The sequence below is a fragment of the Podarcis gaigeae genome (assembly GCF_964106915.1).
Source record: "Podarcis gaigeae genome assembly, chromosome: 17".
Lineage (NCBI taxonomy): Eukaryota > Metazoa > Chordata > Lepidosauria > Squamata > Lacertidae > Podarcis > Podarcis gaigeae.
Genome location: NC_139694.1, coordinates 34,258,091 through 34,275,538, shown reverse-complemented (window position 1 = coordinate 34,275,538; position 17,448 = coordinate 34,258,091). Strand labels below are relative to the sequence as shown.

Genomic DNA, 17,448 nt, shown 5'->3' with positions numbered 1-17,448 from the left:
GGGATTGTTATTTTGACCAGAATATAATTGAAATTAGGAAGATTTTGGAATGCAGAAATGAAGTACAGTGGTGCCTCGCAAGACGAAATTAATTCGTTCTGCAAGTCTTTTCGTCTTGCGAGTTTTTCGTCTTGCGAAGCACGGTTTCCCATAGGAATGCATTGAAAATCAATCAATGCGTTCCTATGGAAACCGCCTTCAGACCAGGTCTGGGGACAGTCTGTCCCCCGACCTCTTCTGAAGGCCGACGGGGGGGGGGGGCGAAAGTCTTTGCTTCCCCCCCCCCGCCTTCCCGGGACAGCGGAGACTTCTCCGCTGTCCTGGGGCGATTTTAAAATGCTGGCGGGTGGCAGCGAAGCCTTCGCTGCCGCCCGCCAGCATTTTAAAAACCCCGGGACAGCGGAGGACTTCTCCGCTGTCCGGGGCGATCTTAAAATGCTGGCGGGCGGCAGCGCTGCCGCCCGCCAGCATTTTAAAATCCCCCGGGAAGGCAGGCAGGGGGGACAAAGACTTTTGCCCCCCGCCCGCCTTCAGAAGAGGTCCAGAGGGCTCTCCAAGCTGCGGATAGCAGCCTGCTGCCCCGCGCGAGGGGCAGACATTCGCAGCTTGGGGAGCCCTGCAAGACTTCCCCTGCAGGGCTCCCCAAGCGGCGAATGTCTGCCCCGCGCAAGGGGCGCTCTACTTAAGAGTGCCCCTCGCGCGGGGCAGCAGGCTGCTATCCGCAGCCTAGGCGGGAACTCTTCTGAAGGCTGGGGGGAGAAGGGCTTTTCTTCCCACCGCCAGCCTTCAGAACAGCCTTCTGAATGTTGGCGGTGGGGAGGAAAACCTTCCTCCCACCGCAAGTCTTCAAGACAGGTCTGGGAACAGAGGAGAAGCGCTGCGCACCTTCCCCTCTGTTCCCGGACCTGTCCTGAAGGCTTGCGGTGGGAGGAGGGCTTTCCTCCCCACCGCCAACATTCAGAAGGCTGTTCTGAATGTTGGCGGTGGGGAGGAAAAACCCTCCTCCCACCGCAAGCCCCGGGAACAGAGGAGAAGCCCTTCGCACCTTGTCCTCTGTTCCCAGACCTCCCACCGCAAGCCTTAGGACAGGTCCAGGAACAGAGGAGAAGGCGCGCTGCGCTTCCCCGCTGTCCCCAGAGATTTCCCTATGGGCTTTCGTCTTGCGAAGCAAGCCCATAGGGAAATTCGTCTTGCGAAGCCGCTAAAAAATCGGAAAACCCTTTCGTCTTGCGGGTTTTTCGTTTAGCGAGGCATTCGTCTTGCGGGGCACCACTGTAAACCATCAAACCATCAATTCTAGCATGTGGGGGGCCACCTAAATTACATAATTTGGTATCTGAATGACTGGCATCAGTAATTATATTATAATTTGGCATTGTTATAATGAGGCTTTTATTGGATTATTGTAATTGAAAACGTCTAAAATTATTATATAAAAAGAATCCAGGTCAGAGCTGCCACCCCCACCCCCTGCCCTTCGCACCATCAGCATCGCTGAACTCGCTGTCATCCGAGCTCATCTCCAGATCATCTTCCAGGTCATGGATTTTTAGATCGCTCCCTTTCTTTTTGCCTTTCTTTTCCTTCTCCTCCTCTTCTTCATCGCCTTGGTCTTTCAGCCGCCGCTGCTGCATGATGCTAAAGTGGTTCAGAACCTTGTTCCGCCTGCAAAAGGCAAAAAACGGGGCCGGACTCAACCGGGCTGCTCCTTAAAGCCCCAGTTCCCCAGGACACTGTGTTGGGAGGCAAGGGCCACATGGCACAGGGACTCGCAACAAACCAGGCTGGAGCCTTAAAGCGCCAGGCAGGGATGCTGCAGTTCTGGGGCAGGGGACCAGAATTTTTTGTTTCTTATGCACATGAAAGATGCTATACAAGTTATAAGATGTGGGTGGCACTGTGATCTAAACCACTGAGCCTCTTGGGCTTGCTGATCAGAAGGTCAGTGGTTTGAATCCCTGCAATGGGGTGAGCTTCCATTGCCCTGTCCCAGCTCCTGTCAACCCAGAAGTTCGAAAGCACGCCAGTGCAAGTAGATAAATAGGTACAGCTGCAGCAGGAAGGTAAACGGCGTTTCCGTGCGCTCTGGCACTTGTCACGGTCCTCCGTGCACCAGAAGCAACTGCTGGCCACATTACCCGGAAAGCTGTCTGCGGACAAACACCAGCTCAAGCGAGATGAGTGCCATTACCCCATAGTCGCCTTTGACTGGACTTAACCGTCCAGGGGTCCTTTGCCTTTTTACCTTATAAGGGTAACAGAAGCACTGGACCCAAGATGAGAGACATCGCCACACCTTGGAAGTTTCCTAAAGATCTCTCCACTAGGCTAAGAGGAGACAAGGTTCCTACCAGAGAGGAATGGCAAACCAAGCTGATGGACTATGCCGAAATGGCAAAGCTGACGGGAAACCTCAGGAACCAAGAGGAAAAAAAACTTTACAAAAGAATGGGAAAAATTTATAAGTGATCTAAGAAACCACTGTAAGCAGGTGGAAAAATAGGCAGGATTCTGATTTCCCTTGTAGTGTAATAATTACTATGGACAATATGGATTGAATTTGGAAGAAGATGCAGTTTTAAATGTTTCAAATGGGACCCCATGGAAGGGGTGGTGGGAAGTCCAGAGATTCGGAGAAATATCTGTATATTGATATATGTTTGGATTTTCACAATTTGGTATTGGTAAAATCAAATAAAAATGATTTCAAAAAGAAAGAAAGAAAAAGAAACCAGCACAATGATTCCTGCTAGCTCAAGAGGACTCTCCTGCCACCACACTCCCCCCAAATCTGATCTGGAGGGTCAGATATTATTACACCTGAAGGCAGCCCTGTTTAAAAGGTAAAGGTAAAGGTACCCCTGCCCGTACGGGCCAGTCTTGCCAGACTCTGGGGTTGTGCACCCATCTCACTCAAGAGGCCGGGGGCCAGCGCTGTCCGGAGACACTTCCGGGTCACATGGCCAGCGTGACATCGCTGCTCTGGCGAGCCAGAGCCGCACACGGAAACGCCGTTTACCTTCCCGCTGGTAAGCGGTCCCTATTTATCTACTTGCACCCGGAGGTGCTTTCGAACTGCTAGGTTGGCAGGCGCTGGGACCGAGCAACGGGAGCGCACCCCGCCGCGGGGATTCGAACCGCCAACCTTTCGATCGGCAAGTCCTAGGCGCTGAGGCTTTAACCCACAGCGCCACCTGCGTCCCCAAATCTGATCTGGAGGGTCAGATATTATTACATCTGAAGGCAGCCCTGTTTAGGGAAGCTTTTAATGTTTGATGTATTATGGTATTTTAATATTTTGTTGGAAGCCGCCCAGAGTGGCTGGGGAAGCCCAGCCAGATGGGTGGGGTATAAATAATAAATAAATTAATCATCATCATCATCATCATCACAGTTGAACCCCTCCACAGAGGGGAGGAGATGGGGGATCATTCCACTAGACAAGCAGAGATGCATGAGCTGATGGAACAATCTCTTTACGTTGAATTCCACCCCATGTGTTGTAGTCTACTAGCTTTCACTAGGAATAGACCCCATGAAATTAACAGCCATGCCTGATTTAGGCCCCCCAAAGTCCCTCTGCTCACCTCTCCCACTCCTCCTCAGCTTCCTCCGCAGTCAACGTGCGGTGCTTGGCAATGGGTGTGAAGTTATACCAGTTGTTGACTGGAAAGGCTTCAAAGGCGCCGTCTGGACACTGGGTGAAGATGTAGTAGGAGGTGTTTTCGGTCACCCCACCCTTCTTCACACCTTTGAACCTGAGCAAAAAGAAACAGCATGAAGCATGAAGCAGCAGCACTCTTAGTACTCCAAAGGTTTTAATCTTAGGGATTCAGTTCCAGAAGGGTGCAAGGCAAGATCAGGGGAAGACACAGCTCTTAAGACTCTGATGTCAACTGCCCAAATCCAGGGATATGATTGAAACACTAAATCTGTTGAGTTTTTGAGAACCTCAAGAATTTTAGCTTCTGCTTAAATAAACATGTATTATTATTGTTATTATTAAATTCTCCACTTGTCACAGTTGTTAAAACTGGAAAATCACAGGGTCTGGATGTAGGAACAGTTTAGCTCCCTGCTATATATTTATTTTAAATTCAAGTTATGCATTTCCTTCCCCACTCCCAGCCCCGCAAGTCTGGAACCAGACTATTCATAAGATAAAAAATATTTAACTGTCCTGAAGGTGCACATATGGGTTAGCCTAACTTTCTAATTTTGAGACTTAAGTTTTCCCAGTTGCAAATGTGTAACTAGAGCTTTCTAGATGTCAAAGCTGCTACATCACCTGCTCACGAAGTGGGAGAGGTTCATCACATGCTCCAATTCTAGACTTTACCAAGTGCAAGCAAACTGAAGAGTAACGCTAGCCCAAACTGGTAGTATACAAGTATAAAGTAAGCAGCCCATAAGTGGCACACAAAACACTAAAAAACCATTCTACGTACTAAATCTTATATTAATAATCCAAAAATTGAGAGAGCTATATACAAGATCTACTACAAAATACAATCTTTAAATATCTACAGGAGCCTGGCTAAAGGAACATTTAAAGATTGTATCTTCCTTTTGGACACAATTTGAATGAGTTTTCTGTTTGTGGCTTCTGTAGATCTTGTACATAGCTCTCTCAATTTTTGGATTATTAATATAAGATTTAGAACGTAGAATAGTTTTTTAGTGTTTTCTATGCTGCTTATGTGCTGCTTACTTTATAGTGGTCTACTACAAGAACTGGGGACACGGGTGGCGCTGTGGGCTAAACCACAGAACCTAGGGTTTGCCAATCAGAAGGTCGGCGGTTCGAATCCCCGCGACGGGGTGAGCTCCCGTTGTTCAGTCCCTGCTCCTGCCAACCTAGCAGTTTGAAAGCACGTCCAAGTGCAAGTAGATAAATAGGTACCACTCCGGCGGGAAGGTCAACGGTGTTTCTGTGTGCTGCTCTGGTTCGCCAGAAGCGGCTTAGTCATGCTGGCCACATGACCCGGAAGCTGTCTGCGGACAAAAGCCGGCTCCCTCGGCCTATAGAGTGAGATGAGCACACAACCCCAGAGTCGGTCACGACTGGACCTAATGGTCAGGGATCCCTTTACTTTTTACTATGAGAATTGGCACCATAGGTTCATTTCTTCAGTACAAACTCCCAAACTGAGCTGTGAACCAAAACCCCGCTGGGCAAAAAAGCACCATCACCCACTCACTTGCGCCCAGTCTTGCCGTTGACTTTCAGGATCCAGGGCTGGTCTTCAAGCTTGAACTCCTTCAAGATGATGCCATATTTCTTGCGCCGCGCCTCCTCACGCAGCTTGCGGTTGAACTCGCTGCCAGCTCCTGACTCCGGCATCTCTTCTTCCTGGTAGATCTTCTTATTGCTGAGATCTCGCTCCATCTTTGCCTATATGAAGGAGCAGAAAAGAAAGGGCCAAGGGCCAAGGTCAACCCGTATAGTGTTGTCTCTAATAAAGAGGGGTGGGGGATGAATTTGCTCTTGAGCAGCTCCAATTCATTACTAAATGTCTGCTAGCACAAAGTATGGATTCCAATTAAGTACAGTCGTACCTCAAAAGTAAACGGAATAGTACCAGAAATAGTACCTCGGGTTAAGAACTTTGCTTCAGGATGAGAACAGAAATCGTGCGATGGCAGTGGGAGGCCCTATTAGCTAAAGTGGTACCTCAGGTTAAGAACAGCTTCAGGTTAAGAACAGAGCTCCAGAACGAATTAAGTTCTTAACCCGAGGTACCACTGTAACACTTGTAATGTCACAAACACTATGGACAATATGCACAGATTCAAAATATAATTACGAAATAATATGCAGTCGAAAATGTTGACAATAGGACCCATGGAGGGGATGATGGGAAGTCTCGAGATTCAGAGGAATCTGGATATATTGATATGTATTTGGTACTTGTCAGAGCTGCCTCTAGGTCCCAGCTCACAGAGGACCAACGCCCGGTTGATGTAATGTACAAAAGTCTTTATTGAAGTTTAGTTTCCATTTCAAACCCCAGGGCGTGCAGCCCTACGTCTTGACTCTAGATCGGCGAAGTCCCCTCTGAGTCACTATCCCTTCCGCACCAGATTAAGATCCTAGCCCGGCTCCACCTCCTGCGCTGTTCCTTCCTCCTCTGGGTCCTTCTGCCCCCTGGGGTTTCCTCCTTTCTGGCCTCTTCTGACGCTGACCCCCCTGAGTCTTGCCCCTCCTTCCGGCGGGCTTTAGGACCTGGCTCCCTATCCGGGCTACCTGCTGTGTCGCTCGCCTGTACATTTGAACTTGGCGCGCGCGCCCAGCCTGTGACTTTCCTCTTGACCGTTTCCCCGCTCTCCGATGGAGGCGTGGTCAATCCTGACTCATCTCCTCTCGCTGGTGGTGAGAACACTGGTCCCGATGCCTGGGACTCCTCCCCCCCACTGCGCTCTGGTGGGGAAGCTGGTCCTGATTTCCAACTGCTGCTCAGGGAGTCCCCGCTGGCCCCTTCCTTCTGGGGTTTCCCCCTTGGCACCCCCCTTGCCCTGGCCATCGGCGCTCCTTTCTGTGAATCTTCCGATTCGCTGGAGAGACTCGTGGAATCTCTCTGACCACTGTCACTGCCTATGCCCCCCTCGGATTCCTCCTCCTCGCTCTCCATTTGCTCCATCTCCTGTGTCTCTGCTCCTGAACCCCTGACAGTACTGTTTTAACTCTTTACAGTACAGTGGTACCTCGGGTTAAGTACTTAATTCATTCTGGAGGTCCGTTCTTAACGTGAAACTGTTCTTAACCTGAAGCACCACTTTAGCTAATGGGGCCTCCTGCTGCCACCTCGCTGCCGGAGCATGATTTCTGTTCTCATCCTGAAGCAAAGTTCTTAACCCGAGGTACTATTTCTAGGTTAGTAGAGTCTGTAACCTGAAGCGTCTGTAACCTGAAGCGTATGTAACCCGAGGCACCACTGTATTTATAAAAATGCTTTCAAAAAAAGAAAAAGAAAACTTTAGCAGCCTAAGCGCAGAGTCCTACCTGGTGCCAAGTTGCAAAGTTCACCTTGTCAGCAGCATTGAATGCCATAATGTTGTATTTTTTAGAGGTGTTTCTGTGGAGAAAGGAAGCCGAAATAAGTCAGATCACTGCCCAGCACCACAGGTTGGAACCAAGTGGGAATGCTCCAACAAAATAACTCTTTTTCTTCTGGTCTAAGGGGAAGCCATCCCTGAACACTGCAGAGCAGCACAAAGCATGCCTGCAGCTCAGTGCTACCGAGGGCCACATTTCAATGTATGCATATCTACAGCATGCCCAGAATACCCAGATAAGGCTTTGCTTCCATGGGTAGACATTCAAATCTAACAACCCGACCACAATGCACAAAGGCCAGTATGGTCAAATGTTGCACCTGCCTGGGTTAGAGGAGAAAAACTATCAAATGAAGGAGATTCAACCACAACACCAAAACGTCTGAAGAAAGAAAGTAAGAAAAAGGATTACACTTACTTGGGAACACGGACCACATATTCAGTTGCCGTCTGACTGCTGGTCCCCTACAAAACAAAGCAACAGAGATTGCTCAAGTGAAAAAGGATGCAGAGAGGAGGCTGGTCAAACTCAAGGGCATTCGCAGGTGACAGGTTTAGCACAGGTCACAGGAAATATATCATAGGTATAGGTATTCGTAGGTGACAGGTTTAGCACAGGTCACAGGAAAAAAATATATTTTTTTCCGAGCAATATGCTCCTACAGATCATTAAGAATTGCTCTGCTGCAAGCAAAACAACACCAAAGACAAAAAGCTGCAAAACAGCAAAGAGTTAATTTGTAATCCAGTGTCATCTCAATGGCTAGCCCAGCTGCTGCTAATTCCCCAAACTGCATGGTCATCTATGGCCTGGCCATGTACCGTATTTTTCGCTCCATAGGACGCACTTTTTCCCCTCCAAAAATGAAGGGGAAATGTGTGTGCATCCTATGGAGCGAATGCAGGCTCCTTGGCTTCGCAGCGACTCACCTGTCCTGGAAGTGGAGGAGGAACAGAAGTGTCTCCTTCTGTTCCTTATCCAGCTTCGCTGAAGGGCGCTGCCCCTTCTCCCTCTCTGCGCAGCGCCTCTCCTGTGAAGGAGAGGTGCTGCGCAGAGAGAGAGAGAAGGCGCAGCGCCCCTTGAGCAACGTGCCTATCAAGCAAAGCCGGAGGAGGAACAGAAGGGTCTCCTGTTCCTCCTTCCGCTTCGCAGCGACGCGTCTGTCCTGGCTTCTGCTTTAGCCCTGCGCAGCCTCTTTGGGCAGGGGGAGCCTTCATCCCGCTGCCCTGAAGAGGCTTGGCACGGTTACCCCAGAAGCCCAAACAGCCACACGGTATCCTAGAAGCCAGATCCCTCTTGCTGTTCTGGCTTCTGGGGTTCAGAATAATTTTTCCGCCTCCCAAAACTAGGTGTGCCCTATGGTGCGAAAAATACGGTATTTTAGATCATATAATAAGCTAGGAAGCTAGAGTTGCCTAGTAACAGTATATGTTTTCCGGTCACAGCTCCAGGCTGGAGGCATGCAATGAGATGGGAAGGGTGGAGCCGCATGTTTGCCCTCAAGGTCCAAGCCTGAGCAGATGACCATCGTCATGTCTCTGTCACTCTTAGAGACAAAAGAGCTGAATCCATTTTTGCTGAGGAACGGGCTCATCATGTTGTACTACAATACGCTGTAGGCACTAGGAGATAGAACAGGGAACCCAATCGGGACTTGGGGGGAAATAACAGGTGGCCATTTTGAGAACAGCTTTGCCAAGTCAGGTGAGAGAGGAAGGGAGCAATACATCTGTCTGCCTGGGGGCAGATAAGAGCTGGTGGGGTGTGTGTGTGTGTGTGTGTGTGTGTGTGTAATAATGGGCTGTCCAGTTTCAGAAAGCTGGTACAGTCACTAACAGTGCTCAAAACTCCCATGGTTCTAGGCGCATTTTGCGACAGGGAATTTCACTAGCGCAAGCAGTTTCTGAGCTCTGGGTCCAGTACTGCGCCTAAGATTTCAGATTAAAACTGCAGAGTGGAAGGAAAAGAGGACCTTTTTCTGCCTCCCCACTTCCAGTTACTCTCTGAAGACTGGAGAAGAGACCCTTTTAAGAATATTAAGGGGATGGGCAGGGGAAGGACTGGACCATGTGAAAAATGAACATAATATTTTAGCTGCAGTTTGTTTATTGTCAACTTTGAATTCTTCTTATAAAAAAATGTGCCTAGACGTTCCGTTGTTGCGCCCATAACCGAGGTTTAAGGTACCATTTAGCTCCTAGCTTTCATATCTCAGTTTCTAACACTGCTCACTAACTGGCTAGTGTCCTGAAGCTGTGGAAGCAAAGGAGGTTGGGGGGCAGGTAGGAAATAGCTGACCATGCCTTTTCAGTTTGGGATGCCAAAAATTAGTGGGGATTCCCAGAACTGAACCAGGATGAGACAAACCCAAAGATTCAGACAACTCTTGGCCTCCATCCCAGAATGACTGCTCACCAAAGAAGTCATTCCTGAACGTGCTGCGCAGGTATCCAGCTGAGCCTCTCCAAAAGCACCTGTCTGAGGAAGAAAGAGAATGGAAGAGTTAGTCCCACATGGAGGAATGGAAGAATTGGGGGAGAAGTCAGATGAAGGGCTGGAGAGAGAGAGAGGGATGCCACTTTCTGCTTTCAAGAATCCTTGGCACCTCACAGTGTCCCTTAAGATGTGTGCAGGGTGCCTTTATCTCCAAGCAGGGTTGTCCCACCCACCATAACAGGGCAGAGTATTTCTGATCATGCACAGAGGGCCTTTTCCTTTCTGCCAGGAAGCTGCTTAAAAATAAAAAAGCAACAGAAAGAGGCAGAAAGTCTGGAACGTAGGGGCAAGGCTGAGAAAGAACGGAGTGACTTTGGAAGTGCTTTGGAGGGGAGGAAGGAGAAGAGGGAAGATGAGGCTGGCTGGCGGAAGGGTCGTCCAAACCTGCCTGCGCACGTGTCTCTCTCGTTAAAGCTGACAGTTATTTTCCCACAGGCCAGGGAAATGGAGGATACAAGGCCACGGTCCACAAGGGGTTGCAGCTTAAACTTGTTGTGTAACAGAGTGCGTGGAAGGGAAAGTGGTGGCAGCAGTCACAAGGGCATTGCAGCTAGTGGCCTGTCTCTGGGGTGTTCCAGTACGTGGACGTTCCGTTTGCAAAATGTGCCCAATATGCCTTTTTGTGCTGGAGGAGACTCTTGAGAGCCCCATGGACTGCAAGAAGATCAAACCTCTCCATCCTGAAGGAAATCAGCCCTGAGTGCTCACTGGAAGGCCAGATCCTGAAGCTGAGGCTCCAATACTTTGGCCACCTCATGGGAAGAGAAGACTCCCTGGAAAAGACCCTGATGTGGGGAAAGATGGAGGGCACAAAGAGAAGGGGACAGCAGAGGACGAGATGGTTGGACAGTGGGTAATGGGTTGCTCTGAAGTCATTTCAGCACTTCCGGAGGCGGCGCGAAGGGTAATGGCTGCCCTTTCCTAACCGGGAAGGGAGCTCCGCGCGAAAACGGGTCGTCCGCTACGGCGAAGCGGAGACCCACATCGGAAAACCGCAGGCGGCAGAAGCCTGCGGCCTTGGGACCCGGCGGGCGCCAGAAGCAGCCCCCAAGACGCAGAAGGAACCCCGTAAGGGGCTCTGCATCGTGGAGGAGGCTGCGGCGCTGAGGGTCGTTCCGCAATCGGCGGAGTGAAGCCGCAAAGCCGTTGCCGGTGAGCGCTGACCTTTCTTCCTTGAATTGGCACCTTGGAAAGCAGCAACCCGTGAGTAATAAGGACTTTTAATTAAGCTTAAAGATCAAAGCTCCTGAATTTGGCTGAAAGCGGAGGACGTAAAAAAAGGAAGTCCGTCTTCCGCTCACACTAAACTTCAAAGCAAAGAGCAGGAGGAGTGGAGGCAGTGAATGAACTCTTTTACAATTTGGATTTGAGCATTCAGTGCATCACTTTAATGCAGAAAAGGATTTTAAGCATTGGATTTATGCTAAGATTTGGACTGTAGGATCTTTCTCTGAGGAATCCACATTTTAAAAAAGGAAACCCAGGTGCTGGAACTGCCTGGCAACAGTAGCAGTCAGCCTGCAGACATAAATACTTTGAAACAAAATTTGGAAAAAATCTGAGGGGCTTGGACTTTGCTACTTTGACATCTTATGAGGTACCAGCAAGCACGGCTTGAAACATTGTGTTTTTGTAAAACCAACTCTGCTGAAGATTTAGCATTTGAAGGCTTTTGGATATGGGTTTTGTTTTCTCTGTGAACTGTATTTATTGATTCCCTTCTGAAAGACTTTTTAAGCTCCCCCTAGAGGTTTTGGACTTTACAGCAGTGACATCCTCATACTTTCTGTTTCCCGGTCTCCTGGTTGAATGTTACCATCTGGGCTGTCTTTTTCTCATGGGAACAACTCAGCTTGACCTTGAGCCTTAGATAAATTTGGAATGAGTGGCGCAAAGAAAAAGGAGCCAAAAGAAAAGGAAAAAGAACAAAGACCGCGAACTAGACAAACAACTTTAGCCTCAGCCTTGCAGCAACGCAGATCTTCGGTACCCACTGTGCTCTCTGAGGAAGCAGCAGCTTCTCTGCCACGTGCAGGGGAAGGAGAAACAGAGGAACTACAATTGGAAGATATGGCCTCAGGAACAGCTGCCTCCATTTTAGAAAAAATATATGAAAAATTGGAATCTTTGGATAAGAAAGTGGAATCCTTGGATAAAAAAGCTGATGAGCAAACTTTTAAAATAGACCAAAACACCGAATGTTTAAATAAATTAGCTGGACAAGTGGCACAGAACGTGGAAACAATTGCAGAATTGAAGGGAGCTACAGGGGAGAACAGAAAATTGGTTGAAGACACCAGCCAAAGGCTGGGAAAGTTAGAAAAAGAGGTGAGGCCACTCAACAAACAAGTTGGTGAACATCAGACCTATCTCTCGATGATTGAACTGAGAAGTAGGGAGACCAACTTAAGGATTAGATCGATACCCGAAGTGGAAGAGGACAACCTGGCTGAGTTTCTGACCAAAATATTTTCCAAGCACTGGAACCTAGAAGAGACGGACTTTAAGATTACATCAGCTTTCAGACTTGGAAGACTGACAAAAAAAGACAAGCCCAGAGACTGTTTGATATCACTGAGATCAAAGGAGGAGAGGGACAAGATTTTGGGCCTACACTACGGAAAGTCACTGGACATTTTAGATAAGAGGATTGAGTTATACAAGGACGTTCCCAAACAGCTTTTGGATTTGAGATCGGAATATTTGGAATTAGCAAGACTTTTGAGGAGCAACGCCATCATCTTTAGGTGGGATTTTCCACAAGGACTATCTTTTACTTTCAGAGGGAGGAAGATCAAAATTAGAACATTGGAAGACAGAGACAAATTTCTGAACCAATACGGAGAGGACCTTCATAAAAAACTTGGATTACCATCGGAGCTCGAAACACCAGAGGTACCTGCACCCTTGGATTCTGAAGATTCAGCGAAAAAGGTACCACCCCCAGAAAAATAACCAGATCTATCCAGGATGTCTCTGCAACTTCTGAGTTGGAATATAAATGGCTGCAACATTCCGGAGAAAAGGAGGAAAATTTTTCACATATTAAAAAAGGAACAATTGGACATTATTTGCCTGCAAGAAACCCACGTGACTAGGCTCCACAGAAAAGTGCTGATAAATAAGAGACTTGGCCAAGAATTTATATCTTCAGACATAGTGAAGAAGAGAGGAGTGGTGATATATGCAAAAGAGAGCCTTTCACCTAAATTCTTATTTAAAGATGAACATGGCAGAATTTTGGCAATTGAAATACAATATCAAGGAGAAAAAATTTTGATATTAGGAATCTATGCACCAAATGATGGGAAATCGGAATTTTATAAGAAGTTGCATGAAAGCATGCTGGAATATCTGGACTATGACAACATCATAATGATGGGAGATATGAATGGGATTGTATCAACTAACATGGATAAGTCGCAAAGTCAAAAAGTTACCAAAGATGGCAGACTACCAAAGACCTTTTTTGAAATGACAGAAAATATGGGCTGGATTGACATATGGAGAATCAAGAACCCCCTAGGAAAAGAAGGAACATTTTTCTCTGAGGCTCAACTGACTTGGACAAGAATCGACCAAATTTGGATTACTAGAGGTCTGGCACCTAAGGTCAGGAAAGTGGAAATCTGCCCAAAAACCTGCTCCGACCATAATGCCTTGAAAATGGACATGACATTATTACCAACCGGCTCCTTTAGATGGAAGATGAATGACAATTTGTTTAGAAATCAGGAGATCATTAAGAAGGCCCAAAAAGTTATAAAGGACTATTTTGAAATAAACCTGAACACCGCGGTGGAAAAAAGAACAATTTGGGACGCAAGCAAAGCTGTGATGAGAGGGTTCTTGATACAACAGAATGCCATAAGGAAAAGGACACAAAATGAAAAGAAAGACAAGATGCTGGAGAAAATTAAAGAACTAGAGAAGAAGCTAAGAGCCAATCCGAAGTCACAGCCGATTTTGAGAGAAATTAAACTTCATCAGGCACAATATTCAAAACTGATAAACCAGGAAATAGAATGGAAGATTAAATCAATGAAACAAAAAACGTTTGAATCGGCAAATAAATGTGGGAAACTGCTGGCCTGGCAGTTGAAGAAGAGACAAAAATTGAACATAGTAACAAATTTGGAAATTGAAGGAAGAAGTATACAGAACCCCGTGGAGATTAGAAAGTGTTTTCAAAAATATTTTAAAAAATTATATACTCAAGGGCCGCAGAATGAAGTTGAGATTGAACAATTTTTGAGGAAAAACGGATTGAAAAAATTGTCACAAGAAAATAGATTACTCCTGAACAGCAAAATAACACGACAAGAGATTGAACATGCCATTCAGAACTTGAAATTGGGCAAATCTCCAGGGCCAGACGGCTTGACCTCCAAGTACTATAAGACATTAAGTGATTATTTGATCCAACCACTGCTGGAGGTCAGCAATGAAATTATGGAGGGAAAGAAGGCGCCAGAATCGTGGAAAGAAGCGTTCATCACATTGATACCAAAATCAGAAACTGAAAAGACACAGCTCAAGAACTACCGCCCCATCTCCCTTTTAAATGTGGATTACAAAATATTTGCGGATGTTTTGGCAAACAGACTTAAAAGAGTTTTAAGTCAAGTAATTCATAAAGACCAAGCAGGCTTTCTCCCAGGCAGACATATGTTTGCTAACACAAGGAACATTATTGATGTCTTGGAACTTTTGCAAACTGACATAAACACTAAAGCAGTGCTAATTTTTATAGATGCGGAGAAGGCCTTTGACAACATCTCTTGGAAATTTATGAAGGGAAATTTAAAAGAAATGGGAGTGGGGAGGGGTTTTGAAAATGGGATTGACGCAATATATTCAGAACAAAAAGCAAAATTGATTGTTAATAATGTGGTAACAGAAGAGTTCAAAATTGAAAAAGGAACACGACAAGGCTGCCCGATTTCCCCTTTGTTATTTATCTCAGTCCTGGAGGTGCTCTTAAACTTGATCAGAGGGGACCGGTTGGTGCAAGGGATCCAGGTCGGAGCGAAACAATATAAACTTAAAGCTTTTGCAGATGACCTAGTTTTGACACTGCAGGAGCCGGAATCTAGTACGAAAAGAGTTTTACAATTGATTGACAATTTTGGTCGGGTGGCGGGATTTAAGTTAAACAAACAGAAAACTAAGGTGTTGGGGAAAAATTTGACAGATATTGAATCAGAACAGTTTCAGAGAGAAACAGAATTATCATTGGTGAAAAAGGTAAAGTACCTAGGGGTGAACATAACAGCAAAAAATCTGAGTCTATTTAAGGAAAATTATGAAAAATGCTGGTCTGAAAGTAAGAGAGACTTGGACAGTTGGACAAAATTGAAGCTTTCTTTGTTAGGCCGAATTGCTGCTATTAAGATGAATGTATTGCCAAAAATGTTGTTTTTGTTTCAAACACTACAGATTATAGACAAGACGGAATGCTTCCGGAAGTGGCAGAGAGATATTTCTAAATTTGTCTGGCAGGGCAAAAAGCCCAGAATTAAGTTTAAGATATTGACTGACGCAAAGGAAAGAGGGGGCTTTGCCCTGCCAGACTTAAGGTTGTATTATGAAGCCGCAGCTTTCTGCTGGCTAAAAGACTGGCTACTTCTCGAAGACACTGATGTGTTGGATCTGGAAGGGTTTAATAATAATTTTGGTTGGCATGCATACTTATGGTATGACAAAGTTAAGATCAACAAGGCCTTTAAGAACCATATTGTCAGAAAAGCAGTGTTTAATGTCTGGACAAAATATAAAGACTTATTGGAAAATAAAACCCCAAGGTGGCTTTCACCTCTGGAAGCTAAGGCCCGAAAAAGACCCAATATGGAAGCCAATTGGCCAAAATATTGGGAAATATTAGAAAAAGATGGAAATAACTGGAAACTGCAGAGTATGGAAAAAATGAAGGATAAAGTGCGAGACTGGTTACATTACGCTCAGATTAAAGAAGTTTTTAAAAATGACAGAAAGCTAGGGTTCCAGGTGGAGAAATCGAAGCTGGAAACTGAACTGTTAGAACCTAAGACTAAGGTACTTTCAAGAATGTATAACTTGCTGTTGAAATGGAACACACAAGACGAAATGGTTAAATCGGCTATGATAAAGTGGGCACAGGACATTGGGCATAACATTATGTTTGAGGAATGGGAAAGGTTGTGGACCACTGGGCTAAACTTTACTGCATGTAATGCTTTGAAAGAAAATATAATGAAAATGATATACAGATGGTACATGACCCCAGTTAAGCTTGCCAAAATATACCACTCGTCTGACAATAAATGTTGGAAATGTAAAGAAAATGAAGGAACATTCTTTCACCTCTGGTGGACTTGCCCTAAAGTGAAGGCCTTCTGGGAAATGATATATAATGAACTGAAAAAGGTATTTAAGTATACTTTCACTAAGAAACCAGAGGCCTTCCTTCTGGGTATTGTCGGCCAGAAGGTGTCAAAGAAGGACAGAACTTTCTTTATGTATGCAACAACGGCAGCAAGGATACTCATCGCAAAGAACTGGAAAACTCAAGATCTACCCACGCTGGAAGAATGGCAGATGCAGCTGATGGACTATATGCAGCTGGCGGAAATGACTGGCAGAATTCGAGACCTGGGAGAAGAAAGGATTGAAGAAGACTGGAAGAAATTCAAGATTTATTTACAAAATTATTGTAATTTGATGGAATGCTAAGAAGGATGCTTGATTATAAACAATTGGCCATCACTAAATTAGATGAGCATTATTAGACTATATTGTAATGATTGGTTATAAGATTACAAATAAGATGGTAATTTGCTTGAAAAATTTTATGAACAATGTAAGTGCGAGCGGATGACGCGAGGAAGTCCAAAGATGTTATGAAATTTTGTAAAGACACAAACAATGCTGTTTTTTAATTTTGTATCTCTTTTATTAAAAAAACCTAATAAAAATTTTGGGGAAAAAAAAAAATGAAGTCATTTCAGCACGGGGGCGGAGGTGGAATTGCGCCCCGCCCCATATCCTGTCCTGTCCTTTGCTGGTCAAAAGTAGAAACCCTAAGCCAGTCCCTACAAAAGGAAGAAGCCTCCGCCAAAAAAGATGAAGAAGATTGGCAAACTAAATTATTCAACTATGCAGGACAAAATAGACAATTAGAAACCCAAGAAACAAAGAGGACTTTGAGTTGTTTTTTATTTTTGTTTTTTCTTAAAAAGGGCAAATGCAAGTTTTGTGTATAGACTTCTACAGGAGCATAACTTTAAAAACTCACTTGTAATAAGATGAAGAAGGTTTTAAAATTGGCTTGTTAGGAATATAAGGTTCTATGGACGGGCGTGAGCAAGCATAAAACAATGGAATCAAGAGGGGGATTAAAGTAAAGCAAAAATTATGGTTAAAAAAATTGTTTATGTTCTTTCCCCCCCTTGTTTTGCAATGATTTTGTATTTTTGTTGTTTTCTTTTTTCTTTTTCTGTTATTTTTGGGAGATTAACGTTAACAAAAAACCAAAAAAAAGTGGCAACCTTAAAAGGCGTTGGGGTTTGGGGCTGGAGGGCGAACCTGTCCGAACCTGAGAATACCCCTGCAAGGACTGAACCGGTGGGTGGGGGGTGGGGCACCCGGACTCCTGGGTCCCTTCCAGGGAATGGGGGTGGGGCAGACCGGGACGCTTCCGTCCCATGGCGGCACTTGCTGGAGTACCGTATTTACGCGCGCGCCCCGCACCCGCCTCCCTCCCCGCTCCTTCCTCGCCCGACACGCAGCCTCCTCACCTGCCCGGCAGCAGCACACCGGTCTCCTGCGCTTTCCCCGCCGTCGCCACCCACGCATGCGCGAGGACCAAGTGAGGCGTCTCCGTGGCTCCATGGTCTCTTGACACTTCCGGTACCCTT

At 46.1% G+C, this 17,448-nt stretch overlaps 2 protein-coding genes across 3 annotated transcripts in view; one reads left to right on the top strand and one right to left on the bottom strand.

Moving 5' to 3' along the window:
- The window catches only part of GTF2F1 (general transcription factor IIF subunit 1), a 28,787-nt gene extending 11,347 nt beyond the window's left edge, over window positions 1-17,440 (bottom strand). Inside the window, exons 1-7 of the mRNA XM_083719522.1 lie at window positions 17,329-17,440; window positions 9,473-9,535; window positions 7,475-7,521; window positions 7,004-7,076; window positions 5,202-5,395; window positions 3,588-3,758; window positions 1,484-1,665 (exon numbers count right to left, since the gene is read on the bottom strand). Of these exons, the coding sequence (XP_083575648.1) occupies window positions 1,484-1,665; window positions 3,588-3,758; window positions 5,202-5,395; window positions 7,004-7,076; window positions 7,475-7,521; window positions 9,473-9,484 (679 nt within the window). The 5' untranslated portion in view covers window positions 9,485-9,535; window positions 17,329-17,440. The remainder of the gene's footprint in view (window positions 1-1,483; window positions 1,666-3,587; window positions 3,759-5,201; window positions 5,396-7,003; window positions 7,077-7,474; window positions 7,522-9,472; window positions 9,536-17,328) is intronic.
- IL27RA (interleukin 27 receptor subunit alpha) overlaps window positions 1-17,448 on the top strand; it is an 818,781-nt gene that overhangs the window by 205,923 nt on the left and 595,410 nt on the right. The gene's annotated exons all lie outside the window — the stretch shown is intronic.